We start from the raw sequence: 20,822 nt of genomic DNA, 5'->3' as shown, positions 1-20,822 counted from the left end.
CAGAACTATGTTGAATAAAAGTGGAGAAAGTGGACAGCCTTGTCTTGTTCCTGATCTTAAGGGGAATGGTTTTAGCTTTTCCCCATTGAGTATGATGTTAGCTGTGGATTTATCATAATGGCCTTTATTATGTTGAGATATGATCCCTCTATTCCCACTTTGCTAAGAGTTTTTATCATAAATGGCTGCTGGATTTTGTCAAATGCTTTTTCTGCATCTATTGACATGAGCATATGATTTTCATTTTTCATTTTGTTGATGTTGTGTATCACATTAATGATTTGCAGATGTTGAAACAACCTTGCATACTAGGGATAAAACCCACTTGACCATGATGTATGATCTTCTTAATATATTGCTGAATTCTGTTTGCTAATATTTTGTTGAGGATTTTTGCATCTATGTTTGTCAGGGATATCGGCCTGTAGTTTTCCTTTTTTGTACTGGTTCTGGAGTCAGGGTGATAGTGGCTTCATAGAAAGAGTTTGGGCACCTTCCCTCCTTCAAGATTTTTTGGAACAGTTTGAAAATAATAGGTGATAATTCTTTTTTGAATGTTTGGTAAAATTCACTTGTAAAGCCATCTGTCTGTTCCAGGGCTTTTGTTTGTTGGGAGCTTGTTGGTTACTGATTCAATTTCCTTGGTAGTAATCAGTCTACTCAGATTTTCCGTTTCTTCTTGAGTTAGCTTTGGAAGGTTGTACGCTTCTAGAAAATTATCCATTTCTTCCAGATTGTCAAGTTTGTTGGCATCTAGTGGCTCATAGTAATTTCTTAAAATTTTTTGTATTTCTGTGGTGTCTGTTGTCAGCAAAATAAATTTTTAAGTGAGATAGGTAAGCAAGAACTTAACAGTAAATGTCCAAAATCTGCATGAGGAAAATTATAAAATAAAGCTGACCCTTGAACAACATGGGTTTGAACTGCGTGGTGCACTCATGTGGGTTTTCTTCAGTGTGCAGCTGGCGCTCGTATTCCCAGCTTCACACCTGCAGGTTCAGTCAACCCAGGCTTGGAAACAGTGTTTCTGACCCACGGGGCAGGTGGGACTCAGCTGGAAGGGTCGGCTGTATGCACTGTCCTAGGTCGTTTTATAAACGGGACCTGGGCGTCCTTGGATTTGGTATCTGTGGGGATCCTGGAAGCAACCCCCAGACACCAAGGGGCAACTACAGTTCAGTTTTTGGGGATCCAAAGGTTACACGTGGATTTTCAACTGCACAGGGGTCAGCGCCCCTGACCCCAGGGTTGTTCAGGGGTCAACTGTATTCTGATTTATAGATTTGACTTTGGCACCATGTAAATATATGTTGTAAAACAAATTAAATAAAAAGCAGCCCCTAAAAACCGAAAGCAAAACGCAGCCCTTTAGCCCGGCTGGGTACCCAGTTGGTGCCATCGGGAACACCTAACAGGCTGCGCCCAGCGTCAGATCCACCTGGAAGGACGAGGGCTGGACGCACAGCTGGCCAGCAGGCCCCTGGGGTTTGGGTGTCCTCGTGCAGTTCCTGAGCTAATCCCATGGGTGGCCAGCTCCTCTTCTCACCCCCGGTGCCAGCTCACATGTGAGGAAACAAATCTCACACAGGGCATGTACAGGCGTCACCTGACCTGGAAGCCTCACTCTGACCAGAGCCAATCTCTCAACGACTCAACAGGCAGAGCCTTAAGGGTCCCCATGAGGGACTGGCCCTTGTCACTGTACTCAGGGACACCCACATCCATGCCTTTCTGTCAGACATTTAGAGCTGTCCCAGGCCAAGTGCACACCGCTAACCTGGGTGACTTCACTCTCAGCAGAGCCACTGACCACAGGGCGGGTGCCGGCCTCGGGGTCACCGTCGCGGCAGAGAAGAGGGTGCCTGCTAAGGAAGCTGCCTGGCATGGGGCGTGAGGGCCCCATGGGTGGGTGAGACAGCATGGGGGGGCGGGCAGCAGCAGTAACAGGAGACTGGTGCACGTGGGGTCCTGGCAAAGCAAGTAACATGCTAAAGATGAGGAACCAGGTCTCTCACTGCGGGAAAAGGGAAGAGTAAGTAAGCACAGAAAAGCAGGATGCAGCCTGTGGTGCTGGCTAGATCAGAGGCACCGGGTGAACGCGTCACCCTCCATGTCCACAGACACAGGAATACAGACAGAAATGTGTGGACATCACCTGAGCTCCGTCCAGGAGGAGGAGGGGCTGAACAGACACACCCACAGCAGTGAGCACTCCCAGTGTCTGGTCTTCTAAACACATTCTCCACCACAAGAAACCAGGACTCCTTGGAGAAATGACTAATTCCAGGGCTGACACAGGGAAGTACAAGATGATCCCAGAAGGCCGTGTTGAGGAGAGAGAAAGGGACTGTGTGAAGGGTGATGGGGACGTGTCAAAGACACAGCTGGCTTACAGGGCTCCCCACAGCCAAAGCTAAGACATTCTGAGCGTCAAAATAAGTAACAATGATATCATTAAATAGTAACGCATCAGACAATATAGGAAACCAAGAGTCTAATGTAAATAAATGAATAAATTAAAACTCTCATAAGAAACAGGGTACATGGATGCAAAGTTCTTCTCCACAAAATCCTTACTAATTACACAGGGAAAGGGCATAGATCTACCTGAAGATCTAGCTGGCAGAGAACGCAAGCAGCGATGGCAGTCACTGAAGTCACGTGCGACCTGATGGGACGTACCGAGAAGAGCGCAGCCTCGCTTCTGAGATGCCTGGCCAGCACGCATTACCGGGCTCTGACCTGGGGGAGCACTGGGCACCAGTCGCTGCTGGCCTGAGCCGCCAGGGCCCTGGACAGTCCTGCAGTGCCTCACTGGTTTTGTCAGCGCGTATTTCGTTTGAATTAGGGAATGGCGAATTGTAGGCAGTACTGCTGATGGGGTCCAGGTCAGCGAGAACAGCACCGATTTCCAGCTTTCCTAACAATGGCTGGCCCACAGTCACCGCCAGCCGTCGTGCTTTCTCATCTGTCTTTTCAGCACTACTCCGAGTGTCCAAGGGAACACCCCCCTGGAACCAGCACTGCTGCCTTCAGGCAGCACAGGCCTGGGACGGGCGGGACAGCAAGGAGACTCACATGCTCACGACAGTCCGCTTCCCCACTGAGGTCGGGTGGCAAACATCACCCCACTCCCAGGTAGCCTCAGAGTGACAAGAGAAACATCCCAGAACACGTACAAACCAAGCGGAAGCTGTTTCATTTCACACACTCAACCAATTAAGAAAAGGAGAACTAGGTTTCACCCAGTGATTTTTTTTCCCCTCCTCATTCTTAAGAGGTTTATTTTCCAAAATGTTTGTAATTTTGGGCAATATGACAATCTGGTGTTAGCTGAGCTGTGGGAAAGACAGCCCTGCATCCACTCATAAAAATATACTGGATGGGATCCAGTTAATTTTAATTCTGAATATTTTCCAAAATTCCCCTACTGCTTTTAATATCACTGGCAAGGAACCACTGGGACAACTCAATAAATCAATAGAACTTTTGCACGTAGAGAAATACCAATCCTTACCTTTTTTAAAAAAACATCAGCAATACATATTAAGGGAATTTACATGTGACAAAACAGGTTTACTTGCAGAGGGACAGCAAACCTGGCAGTGACAGAAGCGAGCCCGGCCTTCGGGGGGAAACGGCGGGGGCCGCGGTGCATCTAGACTGTGTTCAGACTGTGTTATCTGCTCAGTAAGCAGCCACATCCCTCCCGTTTTGCACGGCAGTGATCGGATAATTTGGAAGGGAGGAATGACCCACGTTCTTGGTACCTCACCGTAAAAGTCAAGTCTCGTGCTCTAGTGAGAGAACAAGATGTCTTAATGACCTTTTCTCAAAAAGGGCATCTGTGTCTGTACTTCTGAAAGTCAAGCCCGCAGTTAATTCAAAGCAGTTGTGCACCATGAACTGACCGAAATGCCCAGGGGGGTTTCTGGAACCGAGATGAAATTTCACTGATTGATCCTACTCAAAACCATTTCCAAATGAATGACTTACAGTCTCCAAGATGCAAAAATATGGGGCAGAGGTGGATTAGATTATCAGGCTAGAAAGCCTGAAAAAGAAGGGAAAAGCATCTCAGCTTTATCGCTCTTTCATGTCACAGCCACCCCACCCTCTTTATCTCTCCAAAAGCAGTTTCATAGCCAGTTAGTACAGGAAAACTTTCGATGGAGTAAATAGGTTCTCAGCACTGAATGTAAACACCACGTTCTGTGCCCGGCAGGGGGAATGCCAGGTCCCTGCTCCTCCGCCCCGGCCCCCGCCCACCGCTGACATAACTTTCCCTAACCCTCTTCAACACTGAGAACCGGTGACCCACATCACCCTGGGTCCACAGAACAGCTGCCTCCAGAGTAGGGGAGGAGGAAAGCATCTGCATTAGAAAGAAGTCGCTGGAGACACGGAAAAAAGAATGCAATCTGGTTCAAATGAGAAAAAAGGGACAACCAAAATAAGACCATAAGCCATCTAACAATAGAAAGGGAAAGCAAAGAAAACACAGGTCATGGAACAAAGAGATAAAATAAAAGAATAGTTAAAAAACAGAAAGATAACAGGAACAGACCTAACGTCAGCTAAAGCAGTAATGGCGATTGTACAAAAATCAGAGAAGGTCAGACAGTCAGATACCAAAGGCCAGCACACGAAGGGTTCCTTACCCCACGAAGTTACAGAGTGCTGTGTCAACAAGCCTCCAGTGAAACCCACAGGCTTTTCAATCAAAAAAGCATTTTGTTTTGATAATGAGCATAATCAATAAGAACTCTTATAAGCCCAATTAGCATCAAAATATAGGAAGTAAAAACACTAGAAACACAAGGGGAAACTGACAAATCACAACAGTGATTAGAGACTTGCTGAATTGGGGGCAAATCCAATGGTTAAAAAGCGAGAGGGGCTCTGAATGGCACAGCTGAGGCCGCCATGCTGTGCTGTGCACAGGGAACGCCCGCGGTCACGGGCTCTGTTACACACAGCCACGGCAATGGCGTCTGACGTTAAAAAATTTTCAAAAATTCAAAGAATCCCCAAAATGGAAATGAGACGGTCCTTATTATCTGAGCACAATACAATAAATTAGAAGTCCATAAACATTTTTATTAAAACTGTGTCCTCTATAACCATAAGAACAAAGTGGAAACCAACTTCAATTATACCTACTTAAAAAGGAAGACAAAGCTTAGTGGATCTGGCCAAAGCTATAGGCAAAGGTAAATTAAGAACCCTGAATGTTTACATTATTAACCAAGAAAAAGTGAAAAAGCATTTAACTCAAAAAGTTAGGGGAAAAGTAAAGAAAAATAGAAAAAATAAAGATAAAAATAGGAATTCATTACTAAGGAAAATAAGAGAACTGATGAAGCAGCAGCTTTTGAAAAGACTAACAAAATGAACACATCCTCTAACAAGTCCAATTTGAGAGCGAGCGAGAACAGCAAATACAGAGCCGGGGTGAGAGCGCGGCTGCAGGAACGGCACTCGCAGCCGCTCCCCGTGGTGGCTGCAGGCCCTGGGGCCGCCCGGCAGTACTGACCTGATGAGCGCCTTCAGTATGTCGGCCCTGCCCACGCGAGAGGCGTGGTACACAGGGGTGCTCCGGTGGTGCCGGCTTCCGTTGGGGTCGGCTCCGGCTTCCAGGAGGATCTGCGCACTCTCCAGGTGTCCGTTGACCACGGCCACGTACAGGGCCGTCTGTCCCTTCACGTCCACCAGGTCCACCTCGGCGCCCTTCCGGATGAGGAAGTCCACGCAGTTGCCGTGGCCTGCAGTGGCCGCGATCCGCAGGGGCGTGCAGGGGAGCCAGCCGCAGCACCACACAGACTTCTCGTTGATGCGACTAAGACAGAGCACAGGGCAGCCGGGCTGGGGGCGGCTCCGCGAGCCGAGTGCAGCTCTGCCCCCCACCCCGAGACCCCAAGCCGGCAGGGCAGGCTCCTCAGACAGTCACCCTTCCTTCAGGAACGCTCCCACGGGGGCTCTGGAGTGTGAAACGCTGTCACGTGGCAGCACAGGAAGAACCCCCCTTACAGAGGGAGAAACTCCACACACAGGTAGACAGATGGGCATGAGGGCAGAGACCTCAGGGTTCTGACTCGTAGTCCAAAGCTCTTCGCTCCACAGGACGGAGGGCGTGCCCGGGGAGGCAGCTCAGACAGAGGGAGGACAGGCTCACCGTGGTGGGCTCAGGGCCCCAGGCCCCTCCTCACCAACTACCACCTGTGGAGGCTGAGCCTGGAGGGCTCTCTAGGCCTCGATAACCTCGCTGGAATGAGGTGACCACTGTGGTCTCTCTGATCTGACACAGCACCAATGACAGCCTGCAGGAGTCACTAAGGCAGCATAAGGCATACGCTCCTGGCCAGCATCACAGGGAAACTGTCCAGGCTCAGCTCTCATCGGAAGTGACAATCAGACCATGACTGCCTGTCAAGAAATGCCACAGCCATGCCGCCCACCGACCCACCAAGCCACCTGCCGAGGCACGGTCCACCGCAGGCTCCGAAGCAGCTTTGCACAAAGCTCAGGAATCCAGCCCGCGGGAGCAGTGACCCAGAAATATTAGTGGGTCAGGGGTTCCTCCTTCGGCTGTGAACTAGCTTCACTGGCCAAGGAGGCCAGGAAATGCTCCAAGGACTCATCACCAAAGAAATATGTAGCAACAAAACAAATATCATCAAGAAACAGGACAGGCCCTGAACCAAGTATAAAAAGAAAGAAAAAGTACTTGGAAAAACAATGTGAAAATACTTGGTCTAAGACAGCTGAATTCAAATTTATTCTGCTGTTTTTATTCTACTGTTATATCTGCAACTTTCAGGTTTTCTCTGGGCTTGAGTCATTCACATTAAATGCTAGTGCGTATTCCATCTGATGTCTTCATATGACAATCCTTTCTGGATATCGAGAGTTTTTGTTTTTGATTTTAATACTCATACCTGTTTGTTCTGATGGAATAACGCTAAGACATGAGAAGGAAATAAAAGGAAGAAACCTATTTCTATACTGTTGGAAATCCTTTTCTGGGGAGCTACCCACAGAAAGCGGTGTTAGCACGTCTTCTACCAACTCCCTGCCCTCCTGGTCCCTTTAGGAAAGCCGAAACACAGGAAAAGCATGGAGGAGTTTCTGGCTGGTGAGTTTTTTTTTTGTTTTTTTTTTCAGCTGAGCCATCCTGCCACCTGTTGGCAGCTCACGGCTGCTCAGCTCGGGCTGGACTCGAACCACTGTTGCTCAGAGCTCAAACTCTTGAGCGAGCTCTTAACCAACTGAGCCACTCGGCCGGCCCTAGGCTGGTGAGTTTTAATCTAGTTGGGACTCCAGTCTTAAGACACACAAGCAATCAGAGAATACCCAAAAGAAGGAAGGCTCTCTGCTCTCCCAGGTGTCCCAGGTGGGACGGGTAACAGCAAGGGCTTGGGCCGGCTTGGAGGAACCGGCAGGATTTGGCAGGGCAACGGCAGGGCCGAAACACCCACAAAGGAAACGAGAATGAGCACCATGCACATGCTGGGAGACGAGACAGCTGTCCCCAGACCCTGGGGACGGACGACTGAGGACCTGAGAAGCCAGAGGGCAGAGTGCAGCAGGAATGACGTACAACTATGGCACCTCAGGAAGTCCAGACCCACAGAGGGATAACCAGGTAAAAATAAACAAGGAACGCGAATGTACGTGTACATCGTAGGATAAAGAGCCACAAGAGACTCTCGAGGGACAGGGCCACCCACTACTGAAGAGGGTCACAGCGCTGCCTCAGGAGTGACACCGAAGGAAGCTGACACCCAGACAGGGCCAGGCGTCGCCAGAAAACATAAAGGTGAAGCGCGAGAGCTGGACTTGGACTCAGGCCTCCGCGCCCTCTCTCTGGCGATCTCTGCACGTCTGACCACGCTTCCTCAGCGCCCTTTCCCCGGGTCCTGCGCCTGCAAACCAGAGCGTCAGGCCTCCCCCACGGGCCGCGAGCCTCGGAGGTGCGCAGGCGCACAGGGGCCCGGGCCGCCCCTGGCAGCGGGACGCTCACCTCCGGTAGTTCTCATCCTGCAACAGGCTCCTGAGCGTCTGGAGGTCCCCCACGTAGGCGGCGTCATGGAGCCTCGTGTCCTCACAGCGCTCCAGCGGGTGGTCACAGAACTGCTCCCTCAGCCACTCCTTCAGATTAGGACCTGCACTGGAGAGAGGGCTGCTGTCAACTCCGGGAAACCTTGCGCCACCCACCAAAAGGGGGCGCCAACGCAGCGACCCCTTCCTCTCAAGAATAAATCGGTCCCATGCTCCAGAAACTTCCAGAGCACAGAAAAACATAGAAAGTTTCCCCTAATGAAAGTAGCACATTCCTGACCCCAAACCTGACAAGAATAAAAATGTTAAAAACGTTGGTGGGATGGGGGATGGTGAACCAAACCTACTTGAGAGCACAGAAGATCCCAAACAAAATAAGTTTTCGTAAGCATGATTACACAGACAGGGTCACAAGGAAAGAGGGGCTTGCCTGCGCTCAAGTCCCACGTACCACACTGTCCCAGCTGTGACCCAGCGTGACGGAGCACAGCAGGCAGCACACCCCTCCGCAGGCCAGCTCCTCCCACACAAGGCTCGACCACAGCACAGCGGGGATGACAACTAGTCTCCTGGCCCTCCGGGATCTGCCAGTCCACTGGCAGCGGTAAGACACAAAGGCGGCAGGCGGGTGGGTGGGCAGCAGGGGTACACACACACACACACACACACACACACACACACACACACACACAGTCACCCCAGCTGATCCCACAACCAGACCTGCAGCAGATCAACAGGCAGGCAGCAAGGACTGTGCTGGGGCCACCACCCAATCCTCCTTCAGTTGTTACCCCCCCCCAGTAGTTACCCCTGAGTTTCACCCCAAGAGTGAAAAGGTTCAGAGTAGGAGTCGGTAAGACTCAGGTGCAAGGCAAGGCCCCACAGGTAAGTGGGAGCCGTGGGCTTTTGGGGGCCTCCCTTTGCTGGCCTCCAACCCACTACGTGATCAAGCTCGGTGCAGCTCAATCCTCTTCCCAGCTGCAGAGCCTTCCAGGTGACTTCAGGTCTGCATTTTTCTGATCAGCTTCTCCAGTGACAACGGTTACCCCGACCAGCCCCGTCCCTCCCAGGCCTGCAACGCACTCAGTAACAAGGCAGTGCTGCGTACAGAGCCCTGTAATGCAGGGCAGACCCACCCCTGCTCCCCCAAGATCCCCCTCTCTGTCCTGGGAAGCAGCTGTCAGTCCTTTTTCTCCAGCCGAACACCTCTCACTCCATCCCTCGCTCTCACATGACGTGACATCCGAGGCCCTAAGGTCCTGGCGGTCCCTGGGGTCAAGGTCAACACCAACCACAGCCCAGGATGGCAGGGGCTTTGTCTGACGTGTACTTGTCCCCTGGGGTGTCCCCAAGCCCAGCGAGGTCCAGCCAATACGTCCTCAACGAACATGGCTGGGAGGAGGGACGGGGGCAAAGTGCTGCTTGCTCCGGTCTCCAAGCCAGCGTTGTATCTTCAATTACGGCACAGTCGGGAGTCGGAGCAATAAACATCCTAGTTCATTACTAAAGACTAATACACTCTTTGGAAGGGTCTCTCTCCAGAGACACAGATGAGCACCTGGTGCACAGGGCGCACGCAGCCGGCGGGAAGGAGGGAGCCGCTCCGCAACGCCAGCGAAGGGCGCACGCGCCCGGCAAAGTCACCTGTGCGCACCAGGGCTAGTCCAGGTGGAAACCCTAAGTCAGGTGGCGCTTTCGGGCGCGGGGCGCGAGGCCCTCTAGCTGCCTCCCCTGCGGGTCGGCCGAGGGCCCCTGGACATGCTGTGTCACTGACAGCCCGCTGGGGGTGGCGTGATGGAGAAAGGCACCTGCCCTCCCGAGGAGCTGGCTTTGGAGGCTTTCCCGACCGGCACCCTCAGCGCTGCAAGATGGCCCGTGTCCTATGTTTACATTTGGGGTCGTAGCAAACCCGTATCGGCTAACGGGCTGGCAGTTACCCTGCAAGTTCCACAGGAGAAGAAATCCTGCGCGAGGGCTGTGTCCCCGCAGCTGAGGAGCCGGGGACACGCAGCGGCCGCACAGCGAGCCGCGCTGACCCGCGCGGACCCGCCGCCCACACGAGGACGCAACCGCCTCGGCGCTCGCCCCCCGCTGCCCCACAAGCCCGCGGCCGGGCGGCTGCGCGCACGTTACCTGCGGGCCCCGGCCCGGCCCGCCCGTCGGGGCCGCCGCCCTCCGCCATGGGCTCTGCAGCCTTCGGCGGGTCCACAGCGGCGCTCGGCCCCCGCCTGATCGCGCCCCGCCGGCCGGAAACAGCGCGGCCGCGACCACTTCCGGCGCGGCGGGCAGGTGGCTCGCGCCGGGGGCACGGCTTCCGGCGGGCGCACGCCTGCCCCACGGGCTTCCGGATCCCCGCGCAGGGCACCGGGGCACCCCCTGCCGCCTCACTTCCCGACGTGAGGGCGAACAAGTGCCGGGGCGCTGTCACCCGGCGCAGGTTGTCGGGGCGCGCGCTGTCAGTCCCCCACGGGGCTGTGCGTTCTCCACATAAGAAGCAGAGGAGTCTGGGAAAACGCGTTAACCTGGGGGCGGAGCCTTAATTGCACGCCTTTGGGAACTCTGGTTGGTCGGCTCGGCCCCGCCCCCATTGAGTGGGCGTGGCCATCGCCCGGGAGAGTGTGGGTGTGGCCGCGCGAGGTTGGAGATGCGGGTTGGATTTTGACCTCAGCCTGGCAGACGGGGCGTCCCAGGTAGTGCCGGTTAAAGGAAGCCTGCACCGGGCAGCAATGCCCGGCTACACCGTGTCCCCGCGCTCAGCCGTGGGCTCGGAGCAGCCCCGGGAGAGCGTGGATGCGAAGGTGCGCAGCTTCCAGCTCTGTTCCCCGCAGCAGCTTCAGTTGGAGGGGCTCCGCAAGGTTGGGCATATATTCATGTGGTATTAGATGAATGCTCCCCGCAAATGCCTTCCACGAAGGCAAGGGTCATGTCTATCAATTACAGCTCAGTACCTGACACGAAGCATTTGTCGAATACCTTTTCCTACACACTCGCTTTTGAACTGCTGTCCAACCGTGTGTATTGAGTTTGGGCTCTTAAACATGGATTCGCTCAGCTGTTTCCATGCTCCCCACCCGAGTTAGAGAGAAGGTTTCTGGAGGAGGAGGGGGGCCTCAGTAGATGGGCAGGGAGGGGACGCGGAGGGCAGTGAAGATTAGTCTGGAGCAGGACACACAGCAGAGGACTCCTGAATGTGGGCGGAGCCTGCACAACCCTGCATGTGACCTGCTAGCCTTCTTGTGTTGTAATAACAGGAGTGTCTGGAGTAAGGGGAGCCCCGCAGATGGAAACCGGTACCCGCAGGAGGAGTGCGTAAGTGCCGGTGCTGAGACTGGCGCACATGCACTGGGTGGCACCACCCTGGCTGCAGGCCCTGCGGGGTGTTTGTTGGAGGACGGGGTTTTCGTGCAACGCTGTCTGGACTTGATAACAGCGGAGGGAGCACCCTTGGCCCTCGGCCAGGGTGACGCCCACGGTTCTGCCCTGCAGGGAGCCAGGGCAGCTCAGCCTACCGGCCTCCACCAAAGCTACACAGAAACACCTGGGAGCTTTAAACACATGGAATCCTGGGGACAACCCAAGTGCCCATTGGGGGTGAACGGATAAACAGTGTGATCTGTCTATACAGTGGGATAGTACTCAGCCTTAAAAAGGAAGGACATCCCGACATGCTACACACACAACATGGATGAACTTGAGGACATTATGCCCCGTGAAATAAGCCAGTCACAGAAGGACAAATGCTGTGATTCCACTCATAGGAGGTTCCTAACAGTCAATTCATAGAGACAGGAAGTAGAAGGGTGGGTGCCAGGGCCTGGGGAGGGGGAATGGGAAGCTGTTTCATGGACAGAGTCTAGTTTGGGAAGATGAGAAAGGTCTGGAGATTGGCTTCACTACAGTGTGAATGTACTTAACCCTACAGAACTGTACACTTGAAAAAGGTTAAGATGGTAACGTTTATAGTGTGTATATTACCACAATACTATAAAAAGGAAGCCTGGTCCCAGCCCACCCTTCCCCCCAGAGATCTGACGCAGTCAGTCTGGAGTGTGACCTGGAGGTGGGGATTTTTGAGGCTCCCAGGTGATTCTAACGTGCAGCCAGTTTGAGAGCCCCATCCCCACCAGCAACTGTTGCCAGCACCTTTGCATCGAGGGCTAGGTGGCCTGAGCAGAGGTCAGGGTGCCTGCACCAGGCTCTGAGGTGCCCTGGGGATCCTGTCTTCCCTGGAGAAGGACCTCAGGCACCAGTCGGCCCATGGCATGCCCAGCCCCTCCTAAATGCCCACCAGGCATGGGGCAGTGCTCCCAACACCAGCAGGTGCTGAAGTGGCACTACCCCTCATTCTCTTTTTCAGGACTCTGAGGTCAGGGAGATTCAGTGCCATGCCCCAAACTCACAGTGGCTGAGATGGGACTCAGACCCAGGATGGTCCAGCCCTGCAGCCACTCTCCCTCTGTTCGGGGCCCCCCTTTGTCCAGGTCCTTTAAACCCAAAACACCCACCCTCAAACGGATGCTCAATAAATGCTGCAGACAGAACCCATTCAGGTCGCAGGGTCCACGACCAGCAGGAATTTGCTGGTGCCATCACAGCTGTGGGCACACTGTGCTAGCAGCACCAGCCTGGGGTGGACACAGGTCCAGTGCCATCTTAGGCAAAGAGAGGGCTGTCTCGGCCGCCCTCCTAGTTCCAGTGGCACCCTCAACTTTTCCCACCCCTGTCACTTCCTCCCACCCTGAAATCAGCCCTCAACTCCTGTTGCCATCTGACAGCTCAGGCCTCCTCCATAGCAGCCCACTCATCTATGTCCCCAAAATGAAACACTCAGTGTCCCCAAATGACCCCTCCTTGCAGCCTAGACTAATCTTTCTGGAGGAAGGCTTGGCATAAAATGTTCGTAATCTGTAATTAGAAATTCCTCTTCTAAGCATTTATTCTAAGGAAATCAGCAGATGTGTGAGACATTTAGCTACAGTGGTGCTCAGTAAACATAATTTTTATAGCAAAAATGTCCAGCAGCAGTTTTCTGGCTCAGCAGGTCTGGGAAGGGGCTAGGACTCCTCATATTAACCAGCCCCTCCTCCCACCCCAATGCCCTCTGCGCTGCAGGGAGCCAGGGACCCCTCCTGGAAACTGAGCCTCACTGCTGCTAGTGAGGACCCCTGACCCGGGTTTTTCGGGGTGCTGGTGCTGCTGGCAGCTCCACCCCCATGTCCCAGCTCCGGGAACGGGGCAGCAAAAGGCCACCTGCCTGGTGGTAAACAGACAGCTCTCCTGGCCCAGGGCCCCTGTGGGCCTGTATGTGGGACGGCTCCTCCCAGGAGGCCTTGGGCCTCCCTCACTTTTTAGAGCCCTCCTTTGCTCCCTTGGGTCCAGGAGCCAGGCCTACCTCTGCCCACACCCCTTCCCTGGGTGGGAACCCACCTCCATTCACTGCCCCCACTGGGAGAGAAGGGGGGACCAAGGCCAGAAGCAGTGTCCATGCCAGCCCTCAGCCCGGGCAGTGGACGGTCAGCGTGGCCCACGAAGCCTCCCACGCAATGCTGTCGTCTGCCAGAAGCAATGGGGGACAGTGTGCACCTCTGAGCCCACTGACCCGCAAGGCCACCACTGGAAGCCCTGGCTGGCGGGGGCCCTGTGTGTGTGTGTGTCCCCACAGGTGTCTGAGGCCCCATGGGTGTCGGGAGACCACAGAGCTCCATGAGACCAGATGACTCCTGTGTGAGCATCTACTGTGTGGCAGTCACTGGCGGACGGGGAGGGCCATTCAGAAACAAAGGTGGGAGGTGCCTGATCCTGTGTCCACAGGAGCACTGCCTCACAGCACAAGCGGCAGATTCTTAGAGAAGGATCCCTGCACTAGGGTGACCAACCACCCCAGTTTGCCCCAGGCTGGAGGGGCTCCTGAGTGAGGACTCCCAGTTTTAAACCCAGAGTGAGTTGGGACCCTACCCCACACCTCAGGATAGCCCAACGCCCTGCCTCGCCCGCCCGCCCTCTCTCCTTCGTTCCATTCAGCTGGGTTGCTGTCACTCAGGCTGACAACTCCTGAACGCCTCTGTTCCACAGCTGGGTTTCTGGGCCCTCATAACGCATGCTCGTGCTCCAGCCTCCTTCCTCCTGCAGCCCCCAAGGCTCCCTGCGAGAGCTCGGTCTGCACACACTGGGCCCTCGGTCCCCATACCCAGGCCTCTTGGTCCCCACACCCCGGCCAGACTGCCAGTGCCAGTGTGACAGATGCCTCTGCGGTCCCTCAGGGACCTGCTGGGCGCCTGGGCTCCCTGCCAGCCTTCCCCCCCGCCCCGTCCCAGTCTCCGTCTGTACCTCTCCTCTCAGCCTGACGTACTGCTGGCCCGGAGCTGTCTTATCTATCCTGGCAGACGCCTCTGTTCCTTGAAAGCTGCCTCTGGTCACACAGATATTCTGATTCTTTCACTTGAGGTGGCCAGGGCTTGTTATTGACAATGGCCACCCCCACCACGCGCTGTGCCTAGTCCGGGTGCAGGGCTGAACCTATGTTCTAGCCAAGGGGGTGAATGGTGGTCCCCCGAAAGATAAGTCCACTTCCTAACCTCTGGAATCTCATTTGGGAAAAGGGGTTTTGCAGATGTCATGAAGGATCTCAGTCATCCTAGATTTATGGTGCCCCTAAATCCAGTGATAGGTGTCTTTATAAGAGAAAGACGGAGGGAGATTTGAGACTCAGACACACAGCAAGAGGCAGAGACTAGAGTGAAAGGACCACAGCTAAGGAAGCCGGAAGCTGGAAGACAGGGGAAGGACCGTTCCCTAGAGCCCCGGAGGCTGTGCGCCACCCCAAAGTCTCTCTGGCTCTGTGTGTCCCTTTGATCTGCTGTGTGTGTCTGTCTCTGTCTCTGCCTCTCTCTGACACACAGTCTCTTTCCCTTTGTGTCCGTCCCCCCATTACCCACTACCAGGTAACAAAATACTTGGTGGCTTCAAACAGCAGCCATCATGTGTGTCTCCCATGGCGTCGGGGCCCAGGAGTTTGCAAGGGGCACAGCAGGGCGGGCTTGTCCCTGCTTCACAGCTGAGGCCCCAGCTAGGAGACTCAGGCTGGGGCTGGGGTCGGCTGAAGAGACACTGGTTCACAGGCGGATGTGGGCTGTTCCTGGCTGGGTCTGTGGGTCAGAACACTCCCCACGTGGTCTCCCCATGTGGTCTGGGATTGGCACAATATGGGGCCGGGTTCCAAGGGGGCAGGGGTGGGGAAAAGGAGAGAGGGAGCAGGGAGAGCCAGGTAGAAGCACAGAGGTGACACCTTGGAAGTCATGCATCAACATTTCCATGGCATTCTACTGGTCAAAGAAGCTACAAAGGTCTGCCCTGGTCCAGGGGACAGCACAGCCCCGCCCACCTCTCTAAGGAGGAAGGTCAGTGTGGCAGGAAAGAAAGGATGTGGGATGGGGGATGGGGTATATATTGCTGCAGCTACTCTGGGTGATACCGTCTCTCTCTGTCTGCCTTTCTCTGTGTTGATCTCCCTGTCGCTCTCTGTCCCTGTGTCTGTCTTCTTGTCTCTCTCGCTCACCAGCCTCTCCCCTCTGCCCGTCGCTCAGATGGAGTTCCTTGGCCTCCCTGGGCTTCTGCCCCTGCCTGTGACTGGCCCGTGGTCTCACTGAGTCAGAGACTCCAGGCTGACCCAGGTGACTGTGAGGGCAGCCATCCTCCTCCACCATGGGTCTCCAGTCACGTTCTGGGGACAGAGCCCTGGCAGCCAGTCTGCCAGGGTCTGGTCTTTCTGGGCCAGGAGCCACTGCTTTTAGCCCGGACTCCCAGGCTGCACGGCCAGTCTTCATTTTACTGCGTTTCAAGGCAGGACTCTCCACCAGCAAGAAGATTATGCCTCGCAGAAGGCTCAGATGATGGTTAGCGTTTTTTAACAATAAAGTGTTTTAAAATGAAGGTATTCACAGGCAGACCTTGGCCAGAGTGTGGGCTTGGTTCCAAACCACCGCAGGGAAGCAAGTGTCACAGAGCAGCCAGGCTCGTGAGTTTTTTCCCAGTGCACATAAAAGTCATGTCTACACTACATGGTAGTGTGCTGCGTGGGCAACAGCATTACGTCTGAAAAGGCCGCGTACGTGCCTTAATTAAAGAGTTTTATTTTAAAGAATTGGTTCATGTGATGGTGAGGCTGGCAAGTCTGGAATCCAGGCTGACAAGCTGGAAATTCGACAAGAGCTGATCTTGTGGTCTTGGGTCCAAAATCTGTAGGGCAGGCGAGCAAGCCGGAAACGGGCAGGGTTCCGATGCTGCAGTCCTGAGGCAGAAGCCCTTCCTCTCAGGGTAACCTCCTTTTGTCCTTTGACTGAGTGGGCGAGGCCCACCCCGACGATTAAGAGTAACCTCCTTACAGTCATCTGACTGTAGACGTTAACCGCATTTACAAAATACCTTCACAGCAACACCTAGACTGGTGTCTGACCAAATAACTGGGCCCCATGACCCAGCCAGGCTGACATAAAATGGAACTCTCACACCCATTAAAGTAGCTAAAGAACAGGGGTGTCAATCAGGGTGGGATGGTCTACAGGCACAGCTGGGTCCAGGAGCTCAAAGTCCAGCCCTAGGTCTCACCCACCTCCAGACTGGCTTTCCTCTGCATGCGGTCCCCATGGCGACAGTTTCTTCTGTGTGGCGTCACCACAGGTACTCCTAGCTCAGTCACTGCAAGAGAAACCACCTCTGAGCCCACATCACATATAGGTCCCAGGGATGCAAACTTCCTTGCCAGGCCCCTGTGCCCACCCGCAGGGGCCAGTGCACGCACCCTCCTTGCTGGGGCCTCTGCCAGACCTGGGCCAAGGGAGGAAGTCCCCAAGAGAACAGGCAGAAAGGAGGTCAGAGAAGACCACAGCCACATGGCTCCCTCTTAGCCATGTCACTCAAAAGCAAATCGCTTCAGTAATTTTTTCAGAAAATTTTCTGGTGTTTAAAGACAAGATGAATTTATTGTATTTTCTCAAAGGTCATAAAACAGAAATCACAGGGCATTTGACCATGACCGGAAGTTGAGACGGTGGCCTCTATCCAGGTGCCACTGTGCCACCCTCGATGCTGCTTCCCGAAGCAACGGTCACACTGGGGTCAGGCCCGAGGGCGCGTTACCTGGGCGGGGGCTGAGAGCCTACCTCTGAACCCAAAAAGTAACCGAAGACTGCCCTGGGTTACAGTTCATAAAGATCATTGTTATAGACGTGAACAAAGCCAGCCTTCATTGCTTTTATTTGGTGGCCCATTTGGTGAAGCACTTAAGCACCCGAGCCAACATACACATCTAGTGGTTTTAATTACATCCTGTGAATTTAGTTTTCCAGAGAGAAATATTTCTCAGGGAAACGCCCATAAAAGCAACTTTAGCAGCAGTTGATTGTACGTGCGTGTTTCCTATAGGAAGTCTGTTTAGTTTAAGTCCCAGCTTTGAGCACACCTTTTTACAGACAAGGGTCCCCAGAAGGCTGCCGACAGCCCCGGAGGTGGCGCTGCGGTGGCCTGGGACCGGGGCATGCTGGGCGAGCGGCCCCTCCCGCTAACAGAAGGCCGGCTGGGTGAGGCCGCTGGCTCCCACTGACCGCCATCCAGGAGCCCTTTTGTGAGTGTGCATGAAATGGTGATTGCCACGCCATCCCTCCGGCTACAGCAGGGGGTCCTGAAAGCAGATTCTACAGGGTCAGTCTTAGAAAGAAGGAAAGGAGCCCAGACGGAAGGTCTGAATGCAAGAAGGGATGATAAGCAGATATTGCTAAATATGTGAGTAAATTTTGACAAGCCTCGGCTGCCTAGACAACAATAAAACATTTAATTCATGAGCTAAGAAACAAGATAAAACTAAAACACCAGATAAGAAAGCATATACGTTGAGTGGGTAGTTCTTATGTTATTGCAATAAAGCTAAAGATATTGATTAATCTTAGACTGTAAACTATTGGTATTAAGGCACTAAGGCAACCATTAAAATAATAACCATATGATGCATAACTTCCAAACTAGGGAGTTCTAAAACAAACGAATAAGAAAAATAGGGAAAAAAATTTTTCCCGAAAAAAGAAAAAGAAAAAAATGAGGCTGAGAAAAAAACAGTGGGAAAAATAGAGACGATTAGTAAGATATAATGAATCCAAGTGGAATAAACTCTCCAGGAATACACAAAGGCTACCCGGCCGGATGTTTACAAGAGACACAGTCAAAATATAAGAATTTAGAAAGGTTTAAAGGCAAAGGATGAAAAATATATCAAGGAGAAGTCCATTCATCTTCACAGCGGGTGAGAGATTTTACAACACGTCTCTAAGTGATGAATCGAGTAGAGTCCAGACAAACACCTCTGAGGACATGGATTTGGACATGACATTCAACAAGCTTGACACAATGACCATACATAGATCACATGGTACCCAGTGATTTGAAAGTAGATTCTTTTCAAAGTTACATGCAACACGAAAATGCCAAGTGTGGCAGGATGTGGGGAAATTGGAACCCTGTGCACTGCTGGAGGGAATAGAAAAAAGTCCAGCTGCTGTGCAACACGGTATGGTAGTACCTCAAAAAAAATCACACACAGAAGTACCATGTGACCCTGCAATTCTAATTCTGGTATTTATCCCCCCAAAATGGAAGCAAGTATGCAAACATACTTGTACACCATGTCCACTGCAGCATCATTCACCATGGCCAGGGGACAGCCACCGTGTCCACTGACAGATGGCTGGATACACACGTGTGGTCTATCCATACAGCGGGCTATCATTCAGCCTTGAAAAGAAAAGAAATGCTGACACAGGCTACACCGTGGGTGAGTCTTGAGACATGGTGCTGAGTGAAACAAGCCAGTCACAAAATGGACAAATATTGTCTGATTTCACCTCAATGAGGTAGGTGCTTAGAGTTGTCACATTCAGTCAGGAAGTAGAAGGGTGGGCGCCAGGGCCTGGGGCCGGGGGAGTGAGTATTCCATGGGGAGACAGCGTCAGTTTGGGAAGATGAGGAAGTTCTGGCGATGGACGGTGGGGATGGCCGCACAGCAGTGAGTGTGCTTCACGCCGCCAAACTGTGCACGTAAAGATGAGTCAAATGGCAACTTTTATGTTAAGTGCATTTTACCACAATAAAAAAAAGAGGATAATCACATGTCAAAATGTTGCTTGCTCCAGTCAGAGAAAGACAAATATCATATGATCTCACTTATACGTGGATTCTAAGGAACTGAATGGATGGGAGAAGTGGATGGAGATAGTCTCAGAGACCAGAGGAAGAACTGAGGGTTGCTAGTTGGGAGGGGGTGGGGATGAAGGAGAGGGGAAGGGATGAGACAATACAAATTGGTAATTGTAATATGGCCTCAGGGATAGAAAAAGATAGTCCAAGGAATACAATCAATAACGTTGTAAGCATTTCTTAGGGAGCCAGATGGACCAATGCCCTTTTGGGGAGTCCACTTCATAGTTGATGTAGAGGCCTGACCACCGCATTGTATTTCTGAAACTGATGTTGAATAACACTGTATGTCAACTATGATTATATATACATATAACCTCGGGGGGAAAAAATGTTGCTTGCTGGGCCTAATAAAGTGATAAATTGTGAAAAACAATTATATGGAACTTTTATGAAATTGACTACACGCTGGGCCATACAGGATGGGGCTTAGGCAGATGCTCTCAAACCAGAGATCAAGAGCAAAGAGATAACAGGACGGGGAGGGGCATGTGCTTGGTATTGGGCCAAGAACAAGTCTCACGGAACGAGAAAACATTTGCAAGTGGCCCAAAGCAAGGCACCCATTCCGTGGCCCAGCACGCCATGTGCGATTAAATAGTGGCTAGAGGTTGGTGTAAGTATGTGTGCTTATGCTGTCTATGCAGAAAAAATAGGCGAGATTGTGAAAAAAATTTTTTAGTATTTGAACATTTAAGAAGAGACACATCAGCAACCAGCATAGCAACCGTGGGGAACTTCTGAAGGTGGGATTCCGAGTCGTGTTTGTTTCCTTCTCGGTGTTTCCGAACTGGACAAATATTAAGTACATAAGCGGAGGGTTAAAACGGTGATGGTCACTTAGTACAGGCAGCAGGCCCACTGGGCAGAGGGGTGGGGCCACCAGCCCTGGCACCCACATTTTGGTCCACTCAGTGTAGCTGCTGGGCTGATGCCGCCCCTCAAGCAGGATCAACCAAAGGGCATCGGGTGGTCAGGTAAGGCATCCTCCGCCTTGCCTCCCCAGGTGAGGGTGCCACCGGGCAGGGCCCTGGATGGGCAGCCTGGCCTCGCCCCTGGAGTTGACGAGGCAAGTTCTGCTCCGTCTGCAATGCCCCCCACTCTGTCCCCCCTTCACCACCCTCCAGTCCTCTGGCTCTGGTTCTGGAGCCCCCAGCCAACCCTGCCAGACCCCTGGGAGACCCTCAGTACGCTGGGGCCCACTAAACCAGGGGGAGGGGCCACATCTGAAACCCCTAAACGTGTCTGTGCAAGAAAGCAGAGCCTGAAGGAGCTGTAACCTCGAGAGGGTGTTTTGTAGGGAAGCAGGACAGGTGTAGTGACTTGGAAAGTAATCAGCACCCCGTCCCGCTCTCCCAGCCGCAGCCCTCCCAGGCCCGCAAACCCCCCTTTACAAGGGCCTGGGGACGGCTACAAGTGTGGCTCCAAGAACCCGCTAAGGAAGGAAATGGTCTTGGAAGGGAGGACAGGGGTTTCCAGGGGCTGCGCAGAGTGGGAGGAGGGCTTCCTTTTCCAGGGCC

At 53.1% G+C, this 20,822-nt stretch overlaps 1 protein-coding gene across 1 annotated transcript in view; it reads right to left on the bottom strand.

Moving 5' to 3' along the window:
* The window catches only part of ASB1 (ankyrin repeat and SOCS box containing 1), a 16,645-nt gene extending 6,308 nt beyond the window's left edge, over window positions 1-10,337 (bottom strand). Inside the window, exons 1-3 of the mRNA XM_019630130.1 lie at window positions 10,195-10,337; window positions 8,024-8,165; window positions 5,537-5,839 (exon numbers count right to left, since the gene is read on the bottom strand). Coding sequence (XP_019485675.1) covers window positions 5,537-5,839; window positions 8,024-8,165; window positions 10,195-10,243 — 494 coding nt within the window. The 5' untranslated portion in view covers window positions 10,244-10,337. The remainder of the gene's footprint in view (window positions 1-5,536; window positions 5,840-8,023; window positions 8,166-10,194) is intronic.
* Window positions 10,338-20,822: the final 10,485 nt, after the last annotated feature.

The sequence above is a fragment of the Hipposideros armiger genome, unplaced genomic scaffold, assembly GCF_001890085.2.
Source record: "Hipposideros armiger isolate ML-2016 unplaced genomic scaffold, ASM189008v1 scaffold_17, whole genome shotgun sequence".
Taxonomy (NCBI): domain Eukaryota; kingdom Metazoa; phylum Chordata; class Mammalia; order Chiroptera; family Hipposideridae; genus Hipposideros; species Hipposideros armiger.
This window is presented reverse-complemented; position numbering and strand designations above follow the sequence as displayed.